Source organism: Talpa occidentalis, unplaced genomic scaffold, assembly GCF_014898055.3.
Source record: "Talpa occidentalis isolate TD23 unplaced genomic scaffold, MPIMG_talOcc4v2.1 talOcc4.17, whole genome shotgun sequence".
NCBI lineage: Eukaryota > Metazoa > Chordata > Mammalia > Eulipotyphla > Talpidae > Talpa > Talpa occidentalis.
Genome location: NW_023601754.1, coordinates 10,332,196 through 10,353,915, shown reverse-complemented (window position 1 = coordinate 10,353,915; position 21,720 = coordinate 10,332,196). Strand labels below are relative to the sequence as shown.

Sequence of the window (21,720 nt, the reverse complement as noted above, 5' to 3'; positions counted from 1 at the left end):
GCCAGTGGTCCAGTGTTCCAGAAGAGAATTGCCGGCACTAAGGCAGCACAGTTGGGAACCAATCTCCACATTCCGGGCACAGAAGGACCTCCTAGTCCCTGGTGCCTGGTGACTGAGGACAAGGGAGATACCCTCAAAGGAGGTAAATGGGAAATCTATGTTTAATTTTCTTATTGAAATAAATGAAATTTTGAACAACATGAACTGTTTTGAACAACACAGAATGTTCCAACACTTGGCTGTTCATTCTGTTCTGAGGTCATGTGCACCCCGGGGAATATCCAGTGTTTCCCATTCCATGACTATACCTGTTCTTGATGGAACCACAGGGTTCCATCAACTCTGAGGTGCTGATTATTTATTTCATTTTTAATATGTCTGAAATTGAGATATATCTTATTACAGTGACAGATTCTGAAGCATTTTGTCAGAGTTTAACTGGCAGTTTTCTCTTACAGTTCACAGCATATTCGCTTTGATGAAATGTGGCTGTGTTTCCCAAACTTCCCTGTCTTTATATAGATACCTGGAGTCTACCCCAAAGCATTCTGATGTAAAAGGGATGTGCTATGAAGTAGGCATCAGGATTTTTAAAAGATCCCAGGAAATTCTAAAATATAACAAAGTTTGGGGACCACTGAAATAAACCATTTCTACTTTATCCAAGATTTTCCCAACTCCTAGCTTTCAGCGAGGGCATCCTTTCAGATTCTGCTTATTATACAAGGTGTGCTCCTCCATCTCAACTGAGACCTTTCCATTAGGTCAGCTCCAGGAGACCATGGATTTTGTCTAAATCTGTTATAGCTTCAGCACCTAAAACACCAAGGCACTTTGCAGACACTCGATAAATATTTGATAAATGAATATACCTTCTTTTATAGTTTTAAATGCATGTATTAGAAATAAAAAGTTAAAGCTGATAACAGTTTCTACTTTAAGAGGCCCAAATAGAAGAAGCAGCACAAAGCATGGAAATGAAAGATAATCTAAATAAGTGAAGATCTATACCATGTTAATGGAAGGGAAGACTCGATATTGCTAATTCTCCCCAAACTGATCAGCAGGACATTTTGTGAAAACTAAAAGCTGATTCTGAAATTTTGGTGAAATGTAAGGGACCTAGAAGTTTCAAAATAATCTTGAAGAAGAATGAAGTTAGAACACTTACAATACCAGATAGCAAGCTTTACTATAAAGTTCCTTGTTAAGACAGAGTAGCACTGGCCCAAGATTAAACAAACAGGCTCACAGAACTGAATAGGGAACACAGAGAGACCAACACACATGTGATCACTTAATTTCTAACAAAGATAGTACTATAATGGGGCAAAGGATGATAATTTTAGTAAATGACATTGAATCAGTTGTATGTGTAGTTTTAAATGCATGAATTATAAATGATACGGGAAAATTTTACTTGAACGTTTATCTCAAATCGTACACAAACATTCACTTCACATTCAGATCTAGATAGGAAATTAAGTTAAACAACAAACTTCAGAATAAAACATAGGGGAATATTGTCATGACCTTGTTGGCAAAGATTTCCTAATCAGACACACAAAAGCATTAACCATAAAATTGAAAAAAAAACTGATAAATTAGGACTTATTAACATTAAGAACTTCTGTACTTTTGTTTATCAAAATGCATGATGAAGAGCGTGAAAAGACAAGCCACGGGATGGGAGACAATGTTGACAGAACATACATCTAACAAAAAACACTAGTGTTCAAAATATCTGAAAAAAATTCCTACAAATCAACCAGGAAAAGACAGTTCATAGGATATCTCTCGGAGTGACAAGAACATGTAAGTGTTCTTCATCATTCAATATCCAGGAAATGCAAATTGAAGCCATTATTAAATTTTATTGCATGTACACCAGAATGACTAAAGTGTGTTTGCAAAGAGCAAATGGAAGTTTGATATATTGCTGGTGGGAGTATATGCTGAACTGTTTGGCAGTATCTATTAGAGCTAAACATATGCCTACTCTATGACACAACAAGGTAATTTATCCAAGAGAAATGGGCACATAGATCCATCAAAAGACATGTTCACAGCAAGAATGGTCACAGCAGCTTTATTTATAAAACCTCCAAGTTGAAATCAATTGAAACATCAATAAGCAGGAGAATGGGTAAATCAACTGTGGTTCATTCATCCAATGAAATATTCCTCAGCGATAAACATGTAAACTAATGTGACAACAGGGCTGATTCTCACAGACAAGAGAAGCCAGGAATAATAAGTGACCACTATTTGATTCTATTTATAAGAAATTCAAGAATTGCAGCAGTTACTTTTTGGGAGTGGGGTACTGACTGGAAGATACCCAAAGCAGTCTTTTGGGATGCTATAAATATTCAATATCTTGATCTGAGTGCTGATTACTCAGATGTTATGAATATTAAAGATTCATATAGTGAAATAAATCAGACAAGAAAGACAAACACCATTTGATTTCATTCATATGTAATATATAGAAAAAATAAGCAGATGAATTAAATAAAATGAAAACAAACTTTTAACTGTTAAGACCAATTCATGGTCACCAAAAGGGAAGAGTGATGGGTAAACCGGGTAAAAGTGGTGAACTGTGTGGTGGAGGGGAGAAATGGATTAGATTGGTGAGCTTAATGCAGTATACAGAGAAGCTGATTTTCAGTGATGCACACGGAAATGTTCTGTTATATATAATGTAACATTTTAATTTTTTAAAAAAGTGAGATTAGTTGCACTGTAGGTGCTCATAGGGTTGGCAGAGGTTACACTCAGTTAAAATGCAGATCTGGAGCCTCCCTGGTGGCTCAAGGGATAAAGATGCAGCACTAAGAAGCTATCTGCAGCCACTGCAGCACAAGTTCAATCCCTGGCCAGGGAGCTACTCACATGGTGCAGGAGACCTCTCCTGTCTCCCCAGCTCCTCCCCTCAGCAGCATACTTCAGTCAATCTTCCTGTTCTGTTCCCCACTCTGTCTCGGGTGAATCCTTTATTCCCCCACCCGACACCTCTGGCCTACATCCCAGCTCCTGTATGCATAAATAAATAAATCTTTAAACAAAATAAAACAAAATAAAATGCAGATCTTCAGACCTGCTCAGACTTGTCCATCTGCAACTCTGGAAGGAGGGGCCTGGGCTTTACCTGTCTTGTTGGTGTCTGTGCCCATGCCGTAATTGTTTTGCCTGCTTTAAAAAGTTTTTTGGCTTCAAGGAAATGAACTTTACTTTCTTTTCATTGAAATTTTTTTTTTTTTGGTAAAAATGCAGGTAACATAAAATTCAGTGGGCATGAATTGCACTCCAACATTGTACAAGCATCACCAGTTTCCAAAATTTTTTCAACGCCCCCAAACAGAAACTACATCCACTACACAATAGCCTCTTCCTCCCTCCCCATTCCCCAGCTCCTGGTTAACTCTAATCTACTTTGGCTCTAGGAATTTGTCCTCTCTAGCTATTTTCTGTAAGTGGAATTACACAATATTTGTCTTTTGGTGTCTGGTTGCTTTCATTTAGTATGATGTTTTCAGCAGTTAAAGTGAAAAATATTCCATTGCTCATGGATAATACAGCATGTTGTTTATCTATTCATCTATTGATGATAGTTGGACTCTTTCTACTTGTTGGCTATTGTAAATAATGCTGCATGAATAATGGTGTAAAGTGGCTGTTTGAATCCCTGTTTTCAAGTGTTGGGGTCTACAGCTACAAGTGGAATGGCTGGACATAGCAATTCTATAGTAAGTGTTTCCCACAGATATGATACCATGTTACATCCCCCACAGTGAGGTATGTAGTTCCTTTCATTTGTAGCCATCCTAGTAGGTGTGAGGTGGTCTCCTGTGGTTTTGATTTGATTATTCCTAGTGACATTTTCCAGTACTTATTGATCATTTGTGTATCTCCTTTGGAAAAACATCATTCCAATCATTGCTCACATTTTAATTGGTGTGTCCTTTTGTTATTCTTGTGGGGATTCCTTATATATTGTGGTTATTAAACTCCTCATCAGACATGATTTGGAGATATTTTCTCCCATTCTTAGGGTGATTGTCTTTACTTTCCTGATCTTGTCTTTTGAACAAATTTTTTTTATTTTAATGAAGACCATCTTATGTTTTTCTTTTGTTGTTTGTGATTTTGGTGTCATAGCTAAGAATCCCTTGCCAAGCTTTGCTTGATTTTTGAGCTCTATAAAATGTGATCATCCTGAAAGTATCTTCTGGAATTTAACAGCTTTCTTTCAAAATTATGTTTATTTTTTTAAAGATTTATTTATTTATGCATACAAGAGCTGGGGTACAGGCCAGAGGTTTGGGAGGTGAGAGGATTCACCAGAGACAGAGTGGGGAACAGAACAGGCAGACTGACTGAAACACACTGCTGAGGGGAGCAGCGGGCGAGACAGGAGAGGTCTGCTGTGCCATGTGGGTAGCTCCCTGGCCGGGGATTGAACTCGTGCTGCAGTGGCTGCGGATAGCTTCATAGTGCAGTGCTTAACCCCTTGTGCCACCAGGGAGGCCCCTCAAAATGATGTTTATATATCATCCAGGTTCTTTCATCAGAGTGCATCCATTTTCACAGTTTTCTAATATTCCATCATGTGAATATACCACACATCATTTACCCATTTTCATAATAATGCACATGTGTGTTGTTTCCAGTTATTTTGCTACTACATCAATGCCACCATTAAATTCTAACACAAGTTTTTAATTTTTATTTTATATATATTTTTACATTTATTTTTCATATTTGCACAATGTATGCATTTTCATCTTGGTTATCGTTCCCATGAAATCCCCCCCTTTTTTTTAAAGATTTATTTATTTATACAAGCACTGGGTACAGTCAGAAGCGCAGGAGGGTGAGAGAATTCACCAGAACCAGAGCAGGTAGCAGAACAGGCAGACTGACAACTACACTGCTGAAGGGAGCAGCGGGAGTGGCAGGGGAGGTCTGCGCTCCATGTGGGACTCTCACCGGTGGCAGGGGATCGAGCCCTGGTGCTGCAGAGGCTGCAGGCAGCTTCTCAGCCCAGCGCTCAACACTGTGCCATGGGGGAGGCCCCCACCCACCTTGTTTTGATCCTACTCCCTCCTCCCCCGCCCCATAGTGTGTCCCTGGTTTATAGTTGCTTGTTGATTTTGATTTTTACTTTATTATATTCATCTTTTTCCTGGTCCCTTATTTAGGTTTTCTAAATTCCTGCTATAAGTGAGACCATCCGGTATTTTTCTTTTTCTTTCTGGCTTAGAAAGAAAATGATCCCTTTCAGCTGCATTCATGTTGCTGCAAATTGCATGAGTTTATCTTTTTTTAATTGCTGAATAATATTCCACGGTGTATATGTACCACATCTTCTTGATCCAGTCATCTATTTTTTTGGCATTTGGGTTGTTTCCAAAGCTTAGCTATTGTAAATAGTGCTGCAATAAACATATGGGTGCAGGTATCCTTTTGAATTAATGTTTCTGTATTCTTTGGATAAAAACCTAGGAGTGGAATTGCTGGATCATATGGAAGCTCCATCTTTAGCAAGTTGAGGAACCTCCACACAGCTTTCCATAGTGGTTGGACCAGTTTGCACTCCCACGAGCAGTGCAGGAGAGTTCCTTTTTCTCCACATCCTTGCCAACATTTGTTGTAGCTAGTGTTTTTAGTATGTGCCATTCTCACATATTGAGATGTGAGGTGTAAGATGGTATCTCACTGTAGTTTTGGTTTGCATTTCCCCCATTACAAGTGATCCAACATGATTATTTTATGCACTCTTGAATCACTGAACTACTTTTTTTTTTAAAGATTTATTTATTTATTTATTTAATTTATTTACTTATTTATACAAGCACTGGGTACAGTCAGAAGCGCGGGAGGGTGAGAGAATTCACCAGAGCCAGAGTGGGGAGCAGAGCAGGCAGACGGACCGAAGTACACTGCTGAGGGGAGCAGCGGGCGGCAGGAGAGGTCTGCGCGCCAGGTGGGACCCTCCTCTGGTGGCTGGGGAGCAGCCGGGGATCAAACTGGCGCTGCAGAGGCTGTGGGCAGCTTCACAACCCAGCGCTCAACCGCTGCGCCACCAGGGAGGCCCACTGAACTACTTTTAATGAAAAAAGCAACCTCCTATTGAGTTGCTATTAAATTTCAGGTGAATAGCACGTGCTATTAAATACATAGATGTAGATATTTGACTGAAGCATGTTGATTTTTCCCATCTGCCTATTTGAAATAACTTCTATACTGTAGAACCTTGAAATCTATGCCACTGAGTTTGGTATACATCAGTTCACACTGTAGCTTTAACCAATTTCTGTGATTTTTTGCAAAGAGCAATCAGAGAAGACACAAGTAAACATGTCTTACTGATTTCAGGTTGGAAAGCTTTATGCAACAGGGAGATGCCAACACATTGTGGGCACAATTGTGAAAAGGAAATGCTTTCTTTAGAGCCCTATTTCAACCAGCTTGCAGGGGTGTCCAAAGGGGGTTGAAATAACCCTAAGAGCTTTCATCAATGCTGAAAAGGTTCCAAAACAAAGAGACACAGACTGATGGTAACTCCCCCAGCCCTGGACAGTGGCTAGTTTCGGGAAACACTTTGGCAGCTGCACAGGTCTATAATGCTGCCAGGTTTCTCTGGGGCTTGTAAAAGAACACCAGGGGAAACTCAAGCATGAAGCAAGGGTTCCACTCTTCACAGACATATTTGTGGCTCGGTTACTGGAAAAGGCAAGTGACCTTAACAAGGCCACAGTTGTGTAGTGACAAGAATTACAAAATCAAGAAAGGGGTGGGGTGAGACATGCAGGCATAAAAGCATTAGCAGGTGCCTCCACAGCACTGCTCTTCCAGAGAGAGGACAAACCAAAGATGAGGTGAGTCCACAGCTCTGCTGCTCCCTGCTTTCCTCTGGCTGATCTCATCCCTCTTTGCTGTCATCTTTTATAGAAGCCCATAGAAGAGTTGCAAATTAAATAAATATGGCAAATGGCTAAACAACAGTGAATGGAAGTGTTTAGTGAGTTCAATCCTATGCTTTTCTATGTCCATAAAAGATAAGGCTTTCAGACAGAGGTATCTTTCTCAGGAGATATGACTCACTCTAAGAACATTCTCTTTCCTTGAGGTTTTGAAGTTTTCTAGCAGCATCCAAGACAGGCTTCCCGACATTTGAAAGATATTTACTAGCAGATTATTCTTCATCAAAATAAAATGAATTTTTGTTGAAATGACAAGAATAGCAATGTAACAAGAATAGCAATGTAACAAGCAATCTTTGAATTGTTGACTTTGGTCACGAGATGGTGGCCTGGCAAGTGTCACATCCACATGGGGTCACGCTTTCGGATCTGTTATCTCCTCAGTCATCATCTAGCATTTTCAGAATTGAGGTATCATTTCCTGAAGGCAAATGATCATACAATAGAAAGAACCATATAATTGTTTTCAATTATGTATTTCAAAAGCTTCTTATGGAAGATTCCCTTCTTATGGGGGAGAATAGCATGATTAATATTACATTCCCATCTTTATTCTAGCCACATTTTAAAAAGTATCCTTGTAGCCTGGCACCTTCCTTAGAGGTGCCCGAGGGAGCATTCTCTGCTGAAAGGTCACATGCTATTACCAATGTAATGGTCCCCTGAATGCTGCCAGAAATTGAGGCCCCACACCTATGTGCCTTCCGAACTTGGTGCTTCCTCTCTGAAGCTTCTTTTGAATTCCTGGCTATATAGAACTTGCTGGAACTTGGGTATAATGGGAAGCTGTAAATATGGATGTGGGTGGGTGGGGGGCAACTTCTTGGTCCTAGTTCTTGCATGTATCTAACTTCTTTCCCTACTGGCGGGGGGAGCATGTGTGCTGTAGTGTGCATGGTGTGATATGTGTACGGTGTGTGTGTGTAATGAAGCAGGGCATCACTTGTGCACTCCTTCCTGTCTCCTCTCTGCAGGGTGCTGGGAGCTGTGGTCGCCCTCTTGCTCTGCGGGCAGCTCTTTGCAGCAAACGTTGGCAATGAGGTCACAGATACGGCAGGTAGGCCTGTGGGCGTGGGCAGGAACAGCACATCTCAGCGCTGTTGTGTCCCATCTTGACCCACCCTGCCCCTCTCTGGGAAGATCCAGTTGTCCCTTCTCATCACTAGTCTCTGGTCTTTCAGTGCCATGAGGGGCACTGGGGAGCCAGCCAGAGACGAGGGGTGATGGTCCTCCCTTCGGCTTCCATTTGTGGGTAGAAGGAGATTGACCTACAGAGTGGCTTCCTCTCATTTGACTTTTCATGAGTCTCTGGGAGCAATTTCTCATTTTGCTCTATTTCTTCACAGATGACAGCTGCCCAAAGCCCCCTGAGATTGCAAATGGCTACGTGGAGCACTTGGTTCGCTATGGGTGTAAGCCCTACTACAGACTGCGCACTGAGGGTGACGGTAAGAGCCGGGGGTGGGGGGGGGGGCTTGCTGACAGCCTGTATGCGCACATGAATGGAGTGGGCGACTGGCCAGGAAGCGCACCTGCTCTTGGAGTTGTAGACAATCATGAGAATTTTGTCACCAGGAGTTGTGGCCTTTTGAACAACTAACTTTCCTCAGCTTTAAGTTTTCTCTTTTGTTAAGAGGAGGGGATGCATTCTTCACGCAGCTGACCCATGTCAGAGTGAGAACCCCATCTAGCTGGCTGCAAAAGAGGAGGTGTGGCCAAGGAACAAGGGATGGAGATGAGGCCAGGCAGCCTTTCCTAGTGCTGGCACTAAGGGCTTCACCCTCACGTGCTCACCTAGTCCTCACAACACCCTCTGAACAGATACTATTATTTCCATGAAGCCTGGAGAGACCGAGACTGAGAAGCTTGGCTAAGATCAGAGAGTCTGTGAGAGGGAGAGTCAGGATTTGAGCCGATCCCCACCGTGTATGCCTGCTGTGGTCACTGTTCCATGCTGCTGGACTGCGCTGGTACCCCCAGCTCTAGGCTTCCAGGATAGAGCGCCCCTCCCCTCCAACCTCTTTCCCTTCCTTCTCTCCTTTCCCTTCTGAGTCTTCTTTTTCAGTTCCTTTTCTCCCCATGCTGGTCCAGATTCAGTTTCTTGCCCTTTGTTTCAGGAGTGTACGCCTTAAACAGCGAGAAGCAGTGGGTCAATAAGGCCCTTGGAGAGAAGCTTCCTGAATGTGAAGCAGGTAGGAAGCCTGTGGCACTGGGCAGCAGGGTGGGTGGCGAGGGCAGAGTGAGCATGCACCTCAGTGGACTATCCAGAGAGCCATCCTTCCTGCGTGGCCGTGAGCACATGAGAGCCAAGGAAGGGGCTGGGGAGAACCCAGATGGCTGGGTGGGGAATTGAGCTGTTCGATGATGACCCTGATGATGTTCACTGAAGCTTGTGGTCGTGTGGGCCTGAGGGGCATTAACTCAATCAACTGTAGATGCTGCCCTGAGAGGGCCAGGAGACCCTGCGCCCAGACAGCCTGCCTAGAGTCCAGGGCCAAGGCGAAGCAAGAATCAGGAAGAAGGTGGCAAGGGAGGGCATGACAAAACATACCCGTGGCAGTATGACACAGGAGGCCGGGAAGGTGTGAACATGTGTGCTGTGTCCTGTCATTAGGAAGAGCTGTGACCTTCGCCTTCCCCTCCTGGGACAACAGGACTGCTTCAGTGACGTGGAACTGCCATCCTGTCCTGATCTGTCGTGAGGGCTCAGACACCTGAGGCAGAGCCGCTGCTGCTGCTGCGGATCCCTCTATTTAGAAAATGTTTTTTGTTCAGATTGAGTTTCTATAACTCTGTGCCTTTACAGTGAATTTCAGTTCTTTGTTGTGTTAAACACATAGAATGTCCATCTGCTAAGGTTTTAAAATCTTGATTTTTTTTAATGAGTTAGAAAAGCAGGAAATAGATCTTAGTGATGTAAACAATTTAAAAAGGCAATCATTTAAAAGTGCAAATGGTGAAAATGAGAGGAATAGGGGGTAGGGACTCAGGACAGGGTCTCTCTAGCTCTGCATCAGTGAAATGATGAAGAGTGTAGACTCCACCGGTCTATGCTCTCAGCCTCTTTTCCAGATCAGGAGACTGTCATTTCTGAGCCTGACTTTCTGCTTTCTTGGACAGTGTGTGGGAAGCCTAAGTATCCAGCGACTCAGCTGCAACGGATCATAGGTGGATCTCTGGACGCCAAAGGCAGCTTCCCCTGGCAGGCTAAGATGATCTCCCACCATAATCTCACTTCGGGGGCCACACTGATCAGCGAACAATGGCTGCTGACCACAGCTAAAAATCTCTTCCTGGGTCACACGAAGGATGCAAAAGTAGAAGAGATCGCCCCAACTTTAAAACTCTACTTGGGGAAAAATCAGCTCGTGGAGATTGAGAAGGTGGTTTTCCACCCTGACATCTCCAGCGTGGACATTGGGCTCATTAAACTTAGACAGAAGGTACCCATCACAGAGAAAGTGATGCCCATCTGCCTGCCTTCCAAAGACTACGCAGAAGTGGGGCGTGTGGGCTACGTGTCTGGCTGGGGGCGGAATTCCAACTTCAATTTCACTCAGTTTCTGAAGTACGTCATGCTGCCAGTGGCTGACCAAGACAAGTGTGTGGAGCACTATGAGGGCAGCACGGTGCCCGAAAAGAAGACACCGAAGAGCCCTGTGAAGGTGCAGCCCACACTGAATGAGCACACCTTCTGTGCTGGCTTTTCCAGGTATCAGGAAGACACCTGCTATGGCGATGCTGGCAGTGCCTTCGCCGTTCACGACGTGGATCAGGACACCTGGTATGCAGCTGGCATCCTAAGTTTTGACAAGAGCTGTACCGTGGCGGAGTATGGCGTGTATGTGAAGGTGTCCTCCATCTTGGACTGGGTTCAGAAAACCATGGCTGACAACTAGTGCAAGGCTGGCTGGGAGCACTTAAGATTTAGCTCTGGATGGAGGGCAAACTGGATGGGAGTAAAGTGGATGAGGGGATAAAGTAGAATGGAGCTGGTGGGCCCCTGTCCTGCACTGCTGAGTCAATTAATAAAGAGGTTATTTAGCTTCATTTCTGTGCTGTTTTTAGTCTTGCGTCTTTTCTAGTCTCACCTTTACATTACAGCAGCCCCGGGGTGTGGCAGAAAACACCATGCCTACAGAACCCCCCACCCCCTATAGGTGATACAAACTGTTGTGCAGTGGGGACTTGCTCGCTGACTAAGAGCTCACCTCAGAAAGGCCACTGTTATCTTTGTTTACGGATGAGTGTAGAGACTCTGCTGAAGGTCACACAGCTAACTGATAGCAATGCTGACCCTTGAGCCAATGTCTGCCTGAATACAAACCCTGAACCTTTTCCTGAGTCCTTTCGCCTCCTTGAAGTAAAGTGGGAGGAAGGATGCCCTGATAAGGAAGATGGTAGTCAGAGTGGTATGCAAACAAGTGTGTGGCAGACAGTCTTCCAACACACCAGCGCTTCAGAAAGGAAAGCAAGGTGGTGACATAGGCTAGCTCTGACTCAGAGCGTGGCCACACAGGCCTGCCTAGGATCTTTGCTCTCTGCCCACCATCCCCTGGTCTCTTCTATGAGGGCTAAAGCAGGCCATCTCTGCAGCCCCCCGCAGCCCTAACATTCTGGGATGTGGAAAAGAGGTAGAAGTTTCTTCCTTGCATGGGCTGCTTTTCCTACTTGGGAGAAAGCTACCTTTTACCAGGAGTCAAACAAGCTGCCCAAGCTATCTTCTTCATAAAGATAAGGGTCTTGCTTTTAAGTGTCACTCAGAAGAAAGACTCCAGAACCCTTGTAAACAGGAAGCTCTTCTAACTACTGTCCTGCTAGAAGCCATCAATACACTGACCCTTCACAGACGCACCTACTTGTGCACAAAGATTTCCTGAAGAAAAAACCACCCCAGTTTTCTTGAAGAATTATCTAATGGTATTATGTGGCATTGGTCACCATGTCAGGAAGAACATGAGAAAATCTCTGGCATTTTCTCAATTCACTTATCCTCTCTGCCTTCCTCTCAGCAGCACCTCCTGCTCTCTTCTCCCTTGAGTTTAGGTAGCTTTCCTTGCCATCTCCAGCCTGGCCACCTCCCCTACCCTCCCAGAGCCACCACACACACAAGGCCCAGGCCCTCTAGTGAGAGGCCCTTCCCCTTTGGCACAAGTAGCTCTTACTCTCCTGGAGTTCAGGTGCTGCCTCTTCTGACAAGCCTATTTCCCGTGCAGGAATCTACTGTCTTTGTGCAACATGCAGCATAGGATGGGGCAGACAGTGTATACTCAGCAAACACATGTGGAAGAGAAGGAAGCTAAAATGGGACAGAAACATAAGCCAGGAATTCAGACAAGGATTCCCAGAGGTCCCAAGGAGGACTGAAGATGTGACAATGTTATGCATGAGAGTTCTGAGTGTTTGCTGGTATGAGTTCTTGCCACACATCAAATACTGAATGACTCAGGCATTGACAGAAAATCCAACTAACAGTGACAGGCACCAAAGACGTTTCCTTCTTTTGTGCAAGTCTGGGAGGCAGGTCTACATTTCACTCAGGAGCTCAGTAACATCACTGGGGACCAAGGCTTTTCTGGTTCTTCTCAGCATATTCCTTTTTCACGCCAGTGCTGGTGGCCTCACGGTGCCAGGATGGCTGCTGAAGTTCCATGCATCATGCTTGCCGTACAAGTGGGAGGGGGACAGGAGACTATGAAGGTGGTGGTGGAACGGTTTTGTTTTGACTTATTCCTGGAGTGGCTCTCTCTGTCTATCAGTGAAGGACACAAAAATGTCCAGCCACCTCCCTCCTATGCCACATTAGTCAGGAACATTTCTCCTGGCAGAAAAGGCTGGGAAAGGAAGTACCAAAGGAGATGGACTGGCCCTGAACAGGCAAGGAGGCCGAGAGCTGCCTCGCAGGTCACATGCTGCCTGGCCCACTGCCCTCTGGCTTTGCATCTACTCTCCCATTCCAGAAAGTCAGAGCCAATAGCCCCATGAGGTTTTGAGAGGAGCAGTAACTTACCTAAGTGGTGGCAGGTTGTGAAAGAGAATGAAAGAGAATTCTTCATGAGAAAATCCCACAAAGATGATCTTTCTTTCTACCTATTCCGCTATCTCCTGCCAGTCTTGAGTCCTTGAAGTCTATTTTTCTGCCGCAGGAAGAGGTGGAACTCTGACTCCTGGGAGAGGTCTGCACCTTCTCAGTAAAGGTTGTGAATTCTTTGTTTAGGTAAAATTGGACGTAAGAAGTTCAAGTTCTTTGGCAATTTACTAACATAAAAACTAGTAAAACGAGCAAACCAGGATACTCTTTTAGAGGTCAAAGTTAGAAACGCTCCAAAATAAAAACTTTTCTACTATCAATAGTGAATTAATTTACTCCAAGAACTGGGGTCAAAAGGACTGAAGACAAGTGAACGGGCAGAATATAAATGTGAGTGGAGGAACTGGTGAGGGTAATGGTGGGGGGGGGGAGAGAGAGGGAAAGAGAGAGAGAGAGAGAGAGAGAGAGAGAGAGAGAGAGAGAGAGAGAACAGTGAGGGGAGGGACACGTTTTTACTCTTTCAGGAATTTGCTTCTTTTCTTTCAACTTGCATATCAAATGAAGATCGTTAAATCAGTCTCTGTTAGCCAACATTTAGGAAGAGTCTATTATCTTAAGGAATAAAAACAAGCACAGCATAGAGTTACAGGAAATGATGCTGTAGAAACTGGCCGTGGCTGCTTGGAGGACAGCAGGGAGAAGCCAGGCAGGCATCCCAGGTCTTTTTTGGGGGGGCCGGCGTTTTCTGTGTTGGGACACGGTGAAGGACTCCAGCCCAGCAGCACAGCTAGATTTGGGCACTGTTTCCAGATGTGTCTTTCTCTTCAACTCGGACAGTAGTTAATGTGTTAGATGTCTTGATAGAGAAGGTCATATTTGGGAATATTCTTGGGGTCAATAGGACTTTGCACAATAAGCTTGCCCCGCATTGCCCCTCGGTAAATCACTTCGATCAAATCTATGAAGTCTTGTTTGGTTTTGAAACTTCCCACAAATTTAGTGTGATCTGGAGACCTAGATAGCACAGAAGAGAAACAATTTCTCTCAGAATTTTTAACAATTACTTGCTGAAGAGCTTCTGGAGAAGTAAATGAGTAGTAGGTCGGTTACTTTCTTCCTATTGGGGAGATTCAGACATAACGCCTGATACTGATTTCTCCGTTTGTGATTACAGGGCCATTTCATGTACCACTGAAACCAGCGCTATGGCTGCTGGGAAAGCAGATAAGCCCCACCTGTGAAAAGCTTCTGCATCACAGTCTATTTTAGGAGGCCAATGCCTTATCCAGTAGGCCACTGGGGCATACGTCGCTGTCTATTTTAATAACATCTCAAGTCATGACTAAATAGAATCCCCTGGGTATTGATGTGGACATAGTTTCTTTACTTGTTTTTGGCTAGGTGCTGCACTCAGCCCATTAACTAGTCGTCCTCTCTGAGTTCTAGTCATTCGTAATTTTGAGTGGTATTAAAATTTACTTTAATTTTTATATTTCAAACATTAAATATACTTATTGTAGACTTTTTTTAAGAAGAAAAACTTGTTAGGCCAGAGGTCACATATTGGTGTATATCCTTCCAATCTTCTGTCCATGTTTATTCCTCTTTGCACAATAATGTAAATCATAATGCAAGTTTCTTCGGAATGTGCTTTTTCAAACTGACTATAACATGTTTCTTTCCTGCATTAAAACCTGCATCTACGCGGGCCTCCCTGGTGGTGCAAGGGGTTAAGACACAACCTATGAAGCAATCTGCAGTCACTGCAGCACGAGTTCGATCCCCTGGCCGGCCAGGGAGCAACCCACATGGTGCAGCAGACCTCTCCTGACTTGCCCGCTGCTCCCCTCAGCAGTGTATTTCAGTCAGTCTGCCTGTTCTGTTCCCCACTCTGTCTCTGGTGAATCCTCTCACTCCTACAACTCTGGCCTGTACACCAATTCTTGTATGTATAAATAAATAAATCTTTTAAAAAAACCCTGTATCTACAATATCACATTAGGTTGATATCTAGTATCGCTCTGTAGTATTTTGCTTTCTAAACAATGGTGGCATGAACCTGCATGCAGTCAATATTGCCAGCTTTCATAATTATTTTCCTTCAGACAAAATCTTCAAAAATACTGGGTTAAAAATTTCACACACTTTTAAGGTGCTATGTAGTGTCACACTGTCCTCTGAAAAGGCTGTACCAAATTAATACTTTCATTGACTGCATTCTAGCAGGATAGCTTTAAAACACATAACACTGAGTACAGTTTCAAATAGATAATAACAAAGTCTGCACACAGAGCTAGACAGTGGACACCCAAGACAGTGAGAACTGATAAGAATTATGGATATGTTCAAAGTAAATACTGAGTACTGGGATGCTGACTGGACGGAAAGAGGAAAGATTTCACATTACCTATTCTTGACAGACTTTGTTGAAGAACAACTTCAAAATTCTCTGAGATGCAAAAGAGAGGCATGTCTTATTTTGCTGGATGGAAAACCCCCTTTTTTTTTAAATAAATGCAAACAACCAGTCCCAGAAGTTAAGAACGACATATTTTGTTCTAAGTAATATTCCCAGGAAACTTTCATAAAAGCTGTTCTTATTTTCTGTGCTGAAGGATGGTTAGTGTTTCACAAACTACTCTATTCTTTCACTCTGAAGTAGGAAGTTAAAATGCGCCCATTTTACCATACAAAAATACTCATTTTGTACCAAAGTTAGAGAATGTGTCAGCTAGGAAACACCACCACTATGAGATCCACAATCACATGCCAAAAAAAGATGAGGTGCTAAAGCTGCTTAGGTAAAAGTCACTTTGAAGATGGCAATAGCTTCATCTCAATGGAACTTACCCATAATCCACTTTCATATGCTGCCCGTTGAAGAAAAATACAGTTGATGGAATATAACTGATATCAAAATAGTGTGTATAAACTGGAGTTTTGTCCACATCCACCAGGTAAATAGCAGCCATTTTACTCAAATCAGAAGAAGTCTTAGAAAGCTGCAAATGAAGAAAGAGATGTAGATTACAATATTAAAGGCAGCTAATGTTTCTCTTGTGAAGTTTTTTTTATTATAATACAGTAGTATTTTGTTTGAAAAAACTGGGGAAAGAATTTAGTCTGTTTTGAGTTCCAGGTAAGACACAATGTTACCTTATCATTCAAAATCTGAGTCACTGCTGATAAAGTTAAGAGAGGGTGCTGGGTAAAATGTGCAAAGTACATTTCTTCCTTTGTTTTTTAACTTTGTATGAATTTACAAAATCCACATTCACTTAAACAATCAAACAAACAAACAAAACATCCCAAAACACCTCAGATACTGAAATTCCTCAAAATCTTTCCTTCTAATCGCTCCAGAAATGATTATAATAGCAAACACTTGTCTGGCACTTATGTGCTAACTGTTCTAAGTGCTTTTCAATTTTTTTTTTTTTTAAAAGATCTATTCATTCATTCATACAAGAACCCGGACACAAGCCAGATGTGTGGAAGGATGAGAGGATTCACCAGAGACAGAGTGGGGAACAGAACAGGCAGACTGACGAAATATACTACTGAGGGGAGCAGCGGGTGAGACAGGAGAGGTCTGCTTCGCCATGTGGGATTCTCCCTGGCTGGGATCGAACTGGCGCTGCAGAGGCTGCGGACAGCCTCAGCGCTGAGCTCAAATGCCTGCGCCACCAGGGGAGGCCCTGCTTTTCAATTCTTAACTCACTTGATCTTTACTACATTCCTATGAGGTATGCGCTATTCTAGTTCCCATTTCATAGATGAAGAAACTGAGGCCCAGGGACATACTTAGTCCCTGGTCACACAGCTAGCTAGCAGTAAGGTCATTTGGCTTCAGAGCCTGTGCTCTTGACCTCTATGATAATCCCTCTTCTAAAGCTGAGGGCATAAGCCCCTGGTCCTTTGCTCCAAGGTTAACACATCACACACTCATTTTTAAGCCATTATAATGATGACTTTTACACTAGATACACATAGTGGGTATAGTGGGTGTCAGCAGTAGAAGTGGTAGAAGAGCCCTGGATGTTGGGGTAAGTCTCTCTCCACAATAAAGAGAGGCAAGAATAAATCTGCTCTGTCCCCTATTCACCTGTTTGTGAAGATGTGACATTGGCGATTATCATCAGGCACACACTGGAGGCAGCACACTAGAAAAGTGTATTTTGGCAGAGAAAACAAAGTTCAATCCCAGTCCTGCAATTTAGTGGTTCTGTGCCCAGGGGAAGTCACCAGACCTTCCCGGTACTCATCTCCCTATCTGGGATAGTAACGGTCATTATTCCACCAAGTAAGATTATGTTCATAGACGCCTGTTAGTAATGTTTCTGCTGTGCCAGGGCCTTGTTGATGAAACGGAGTTTCAACAGCTGCTAATGTGGAAGGGCAAACAGGACAGAAAGAGCACAAAGTTTGGGGGTTCAGCTGCGGCAGGCACATGATCAGCCTGAAAGTGTGCTAATACATGCACAGATATACTCCTGGGCCCTGCCTGTTCCCTTTCAGGTTCGAGGTTGAGGTGAGAATGTACAGTTTTTTTTTTTAAAAAGCTTCTTATTTAATAAATTCACTTACAATGTCATCTAGTTGCATACAGACGGGATCCTCATCTCTCCCAAACCTGAGGACCAACACTTTCTCTGCAGTACTTTTTATCGCCTGGTCGACTTCTTTTTTGCTAGTCAGCTTGGGTAACAGGAAGCTCATTTTGCAATAGTCCAGATGTTACTACTGTCAGTCCTGAAATAAAGTCCCAGTGTTTAAAGACAGGTAAAGAGCACAAGCCCAATTAAAAAAAACAAACAAACTATAAAAACATTTTGGAGCAGGTAATATAGTTACATGGTTTGAAAAGAAAGCTACAGAAAGGTATACTATGTAAAGTCACTCTCCCTCAGGCCCAGTTCCCACTGTCCCATTTCTCTCTATACACCTGGTGATTATTATTCTTAGTTTCTTATGCATCTTTCAGAGTTTTCTTATGCAGCCACAAGAAAATACAAATATGCATTCCTTTGTTTTGTCCTTTTAAAAAGTTAATTAATTATATATATATATATATATATATATATATATATATATATTTTACATCATTCTTCATTTGGGAACATGTATGCTTCCTCCTCTCAGGTGTAGTACCTTTAAAATTCCCACCACCAATTCACCCGTGCACCATCACCATAGTACGCTGTGCTCTCCCCGCCCCCCCGTTTTGATCCCTCTCTCTCCCCCTCCCCTGCAGAATGTCTCTGATTTATAGTTGCCTGTTAATTTTGTTTTTTATTTATTATAATTATTTTTTCTTGATCCCTTATTTGTGCATAGTTACACCATGTACAAAAAATGACTCAAACTGAATAAAAGACCTGAACATGAGACCTGAAACCATAAAATATATAGAAGAAAATATAGATAAAACACTACATGACATATATCTCAGAAACATCTTTAAAGACTCATCCCCCAAAGCAAAGAAAGTGAAGGAAAAGATAAACAGGTGGGATTACATCAAACTGAAAAGCTTCTGTACAGCAAAAGAGACATTAACTAAAACAAAGAGAAACCCTACTGATTAGGAAAAAACCTTTGCACCCCATACAACCAATAAAAGACTGATCACAAAGATCTACGAAGAGCTGACACAACAAAAACAAAGTAAATAATCCAGTCAAAAAATGGGCAGAAGAGCTAAAAAGACACTTCCCCAAGAGAAAATGCAAATGGCCAACAGGTATATGAAAAAATGTTCAATATCCCTTATAATCAGGGAAACGCAAATCAAAACCACAATGAGATACCACCTTACACCAGTACGAATGGCACATATTAAAAAAACTAGTAACAACAAATGTTTTGTCCCCCCCTTTTTTAAAAAAGATTCATTTATTTATACAAGAACTGGAGTACAGGCCAGAAGCGTGGGAGGGTGAGAGAATTCACCAGAGACAGAGTGGAGAGCAGAACAGGCAAATGGACCGAAAACAGTGCTGAGAGGAGCAGCTGGCGAGACAGGAGAGGTCTGCCGCGCCATGTGGGTATCTCTCTGGCCAGCTGGGAATCAAACCCATGCTGCAGAGGCTAGGGACAGCTTCACAGTGCTGCGCTCAACCCTCTGTGCCACCAGGGAGGCCCTTTTTTTTTTCTTATTTTTAACCTAAAAGATAGCCTACTGTATTAGTCAGTATTTTAGCAGAAAAGAGTTGACAGCCATCCTCACATTTGGCAATTTGAAGAGGCTTCCATTGAGGCAGGCAAACAACAGGGGCTCGTCTGGGGTCTCAAGGAGCCTTGGGAGGGAGTGGCTACAGAACTGCGTGGCGGAGAGAGCTAAGTGCAGAGGGCTGCTGTAGAAGAGGTCAGCCTGAGTCAAGGGAGACAACCCTCTCCCCACTTTCTGGCTGACTCCATCTATATCTAGAGGGCAAGGAGCTGCAGAGTCAGGTGGGCCTCCTGGCCCAGTATAGTCTAGAGAGGGTGAAAGAGTGGATCTGCAGGGACAAATGACAGAGGTCCAATGCACATACTTCCCTACTCTTCAGCACTTTGTACTTTACCTGACAAATGAAGCTCTTCCCATATCTCCATATAGAAAACTTCCACAGTCTTTCTCATTGCAGCAGACCATTGCATGCAATACCATACTTTTAAAACAGTTCTTTACTGATAGACATTTGTATTACCCTAAGTCCTGGCTTAAAAATTGGTATATATCTTTTTTTTTTTAAAGATTTACTTATGCATACAAGAACTGGTGTACAAGCCAGAGGTGTGGGAGGTGAGAGGATTCACCAGAGACAGAGTGGGGAGCAGAACAGGCAGATCTACTGAAATACACTGCTGACGGGAGCAGCAGGCGAGTCAGGGAGGTCTGCTGCACCATGTGGGTAGCTCCCTGGCCGGGAGTGAACTTGTGCTGCAGTGGCTGCGGATAGCTTCATTGTGCTGTCTTAACCCCTTGCGCCACCAGGCAGGCCCAAGATTGGTATGTATCTTAAGGTACACCTAATCATAGCGCAAACAGGTCAGAGAAAAATGTGTATGAAAACCACGAGTGAGTAAACAAATTATAAAATACTGTGATGGAAGGGGCCAAATTCAAACCCCTTGCTTTTCAGACCAGTTGGGTTATAGTTAACACCTCTAGCTGCAAGAACAAGGACTTACAAACAAGGTGACCAAATCTCTAGTCAAAAGTTCCTTCTATTACCGTCAGTGCCTGTTTTTATGACTGGATGAAATTTCATTTTTGAGAAACTCAGTGATCCAGGAGCAATACTTTTGTGTCTATTGAGATACTTAATATTTTAGAATTCAGTTCCAAAGTTGGCTGACACTATGAAAAGGAAGGACTTCTCCTTTTTTTTTTGAGACAAGTCAAATTTTAAGACATAGATTAATAAAAATTCACATAGGAAATGAACTGCTCCAGCAGTATACTTCATACTTTAAACAGGGAAGCTCGCTGTCACAAAGGATTCATCAAGTAGGAGTGGTGCAACAAATTACTGAGGAAAGGCAAAGTCAAAAAGAGGATTTCTGTTCCATCACTAGAATTCAAACAAATGACAACTTCTGCATGTTACCGACAAAGAGGAGGAAGTCAGGAGGAGAAAGCTTTCATCAGGGAGAAGAGGGTATTGGATAAATGTTGGAAGGAGGAAAGGAAGATTGAGAGCCGACCTAAGAAAGTGTCCATAAATGGCACAGGACACCCACAGAGAATTCACAAGTGGGACAATGGGAAAGGAATATATTTGGGGAATTAAGCTTTACTAGTAAGCAAAGAAAAGTAAATTAAGAGATATACTTACAAATTATTAATTTGGCAAAGATTAGACACTAGTGACAGCAATGCCGAGAAGAGGCAGGCATTCACGGTCGCTGCTGGAATGTGGAGCAAACCTTTTCTACAAAGAAAGTTGAAATACTCTTGGGACAACAGTTCCCTTTCACTAATTCTTAGTGAGTAATTAGACAAGTGCACAAAGATTCATGTCCAAAGGATATTGGTGAAAAAAACCTAAATAGCTATCAACAAGGGATTGGAGAAAGAAACGACAGTTCAGTCCCTCAGTGGGTTATTTCACAGCCACTAAATACTGTGCTGGAGAGGAACATCTGTCACTGAAACGTTTTTCTGACAGAGAAAGAAGTTAAAAAGTGTGACCCCCACTTCTGTCAAAAACCAAAACCAAAACCAAAACATGTCTCCATGCACACTTTACATGGAAAATTAACTGGAAATAATTATCCCAAAACACCACCAAGTGGTTACTTCAGCCTGTGAACAGACTACTGTGAACAGACGAGTGACTTATTTACAGGGGCGCGCGCGTTCTTGTTTGTCCAGAACCCCCAATACACACATATTTTGAATAATGCCATAGCTGAGCTACTCCTAGCCCCAAGTGCTAGGGAAGAAGGTACTTACCTTATTCGTACAGGTCTCCTCTCTTCCACTTCAGGGGTGCCCGCAACTGCGAAGTCTCCTCAGGAAAGCAGGGACGCCAGTAGCTCTTTTTTCCCGCTGAAAACCCGCAGCCACCGGCAGTTGCCTAGCAACGCCCGCTGACCCTTTCGGGGGCCGGAAACGGAAATAGGAAACGCTTAGGCGCAGCGGTACCCGCTTGGCAACCCAATAAACTAAAGTTATTCTAGTCACCGCCCGCTATGGCCGGCCTGGAC

At 43.1% G+C, this 21,720-nt stretch overlaps 2 protein-coding genes across 3 annotated transcripts; one reads left to right on the top strand and one right to left on the bottom strand.

Moving 5' to 3' along the window:
* Nucleotides 1-1,794: 1,794 nt before the first annotated feature.
* On the top strand, nucleotides 1,795-11,022 carry LOC119249025 (haptoglobin-like). 2 transcript variants are annotated; one of them, XM_054696962.1, is made up of 5 exons: nucleotides 1,795-1,815; nucleotides 7,967-8,049; nucleotides 8,339-8,440; nucleotides 9,110-9,184; nucleotides 10,113-11,022. In XM_054696962.1, coding segments are annotated over exons 1-5 (1,041 nt in total). In that variant the 5' UTR covers nucleotides 1,795-1,813; the 3' UTR covers nucleotides 10,892-11,022. The 2 variants fall into 2 exon arrangements, with proteins under 2 accessions (XP_054552937.1, XP_037371936.1); XM_037516039.2 differs by lacking the exon at nucleotides 1,795-1,815 and adding an exon at nucleotides 6,779-6,887.
* On the bottom strand, nucleotides 8,894-21,710 carry TXNL4B (thioredoxin like 4B). Its single transcript, XM_037516038.2, has 4 exons — nucleotides 21,467-21,710; nucleotides 17,611-17,775; nucleotides 15,874-16,025; nucleotides 8,894-14,037 (listed from the first exon to the last, which is right to left on the bottom strand). The coding sequence occupies exons 2-4, from the start codon at nucleotides 17,740-17,742 to the stop codon at nucleotides 13,872-13,874; spliced, it is 450 nt and encodes a 149-aa protein (XP_037371935.1). The 5' UTR covers nucleotides 17,743-17,775; nucleotides 21,467-21,710; the 3' UTR covers nucleotides 8,894-13,871.
* Nucleotides 21,711-21,720: the final 10 nt, after the last annotated feature.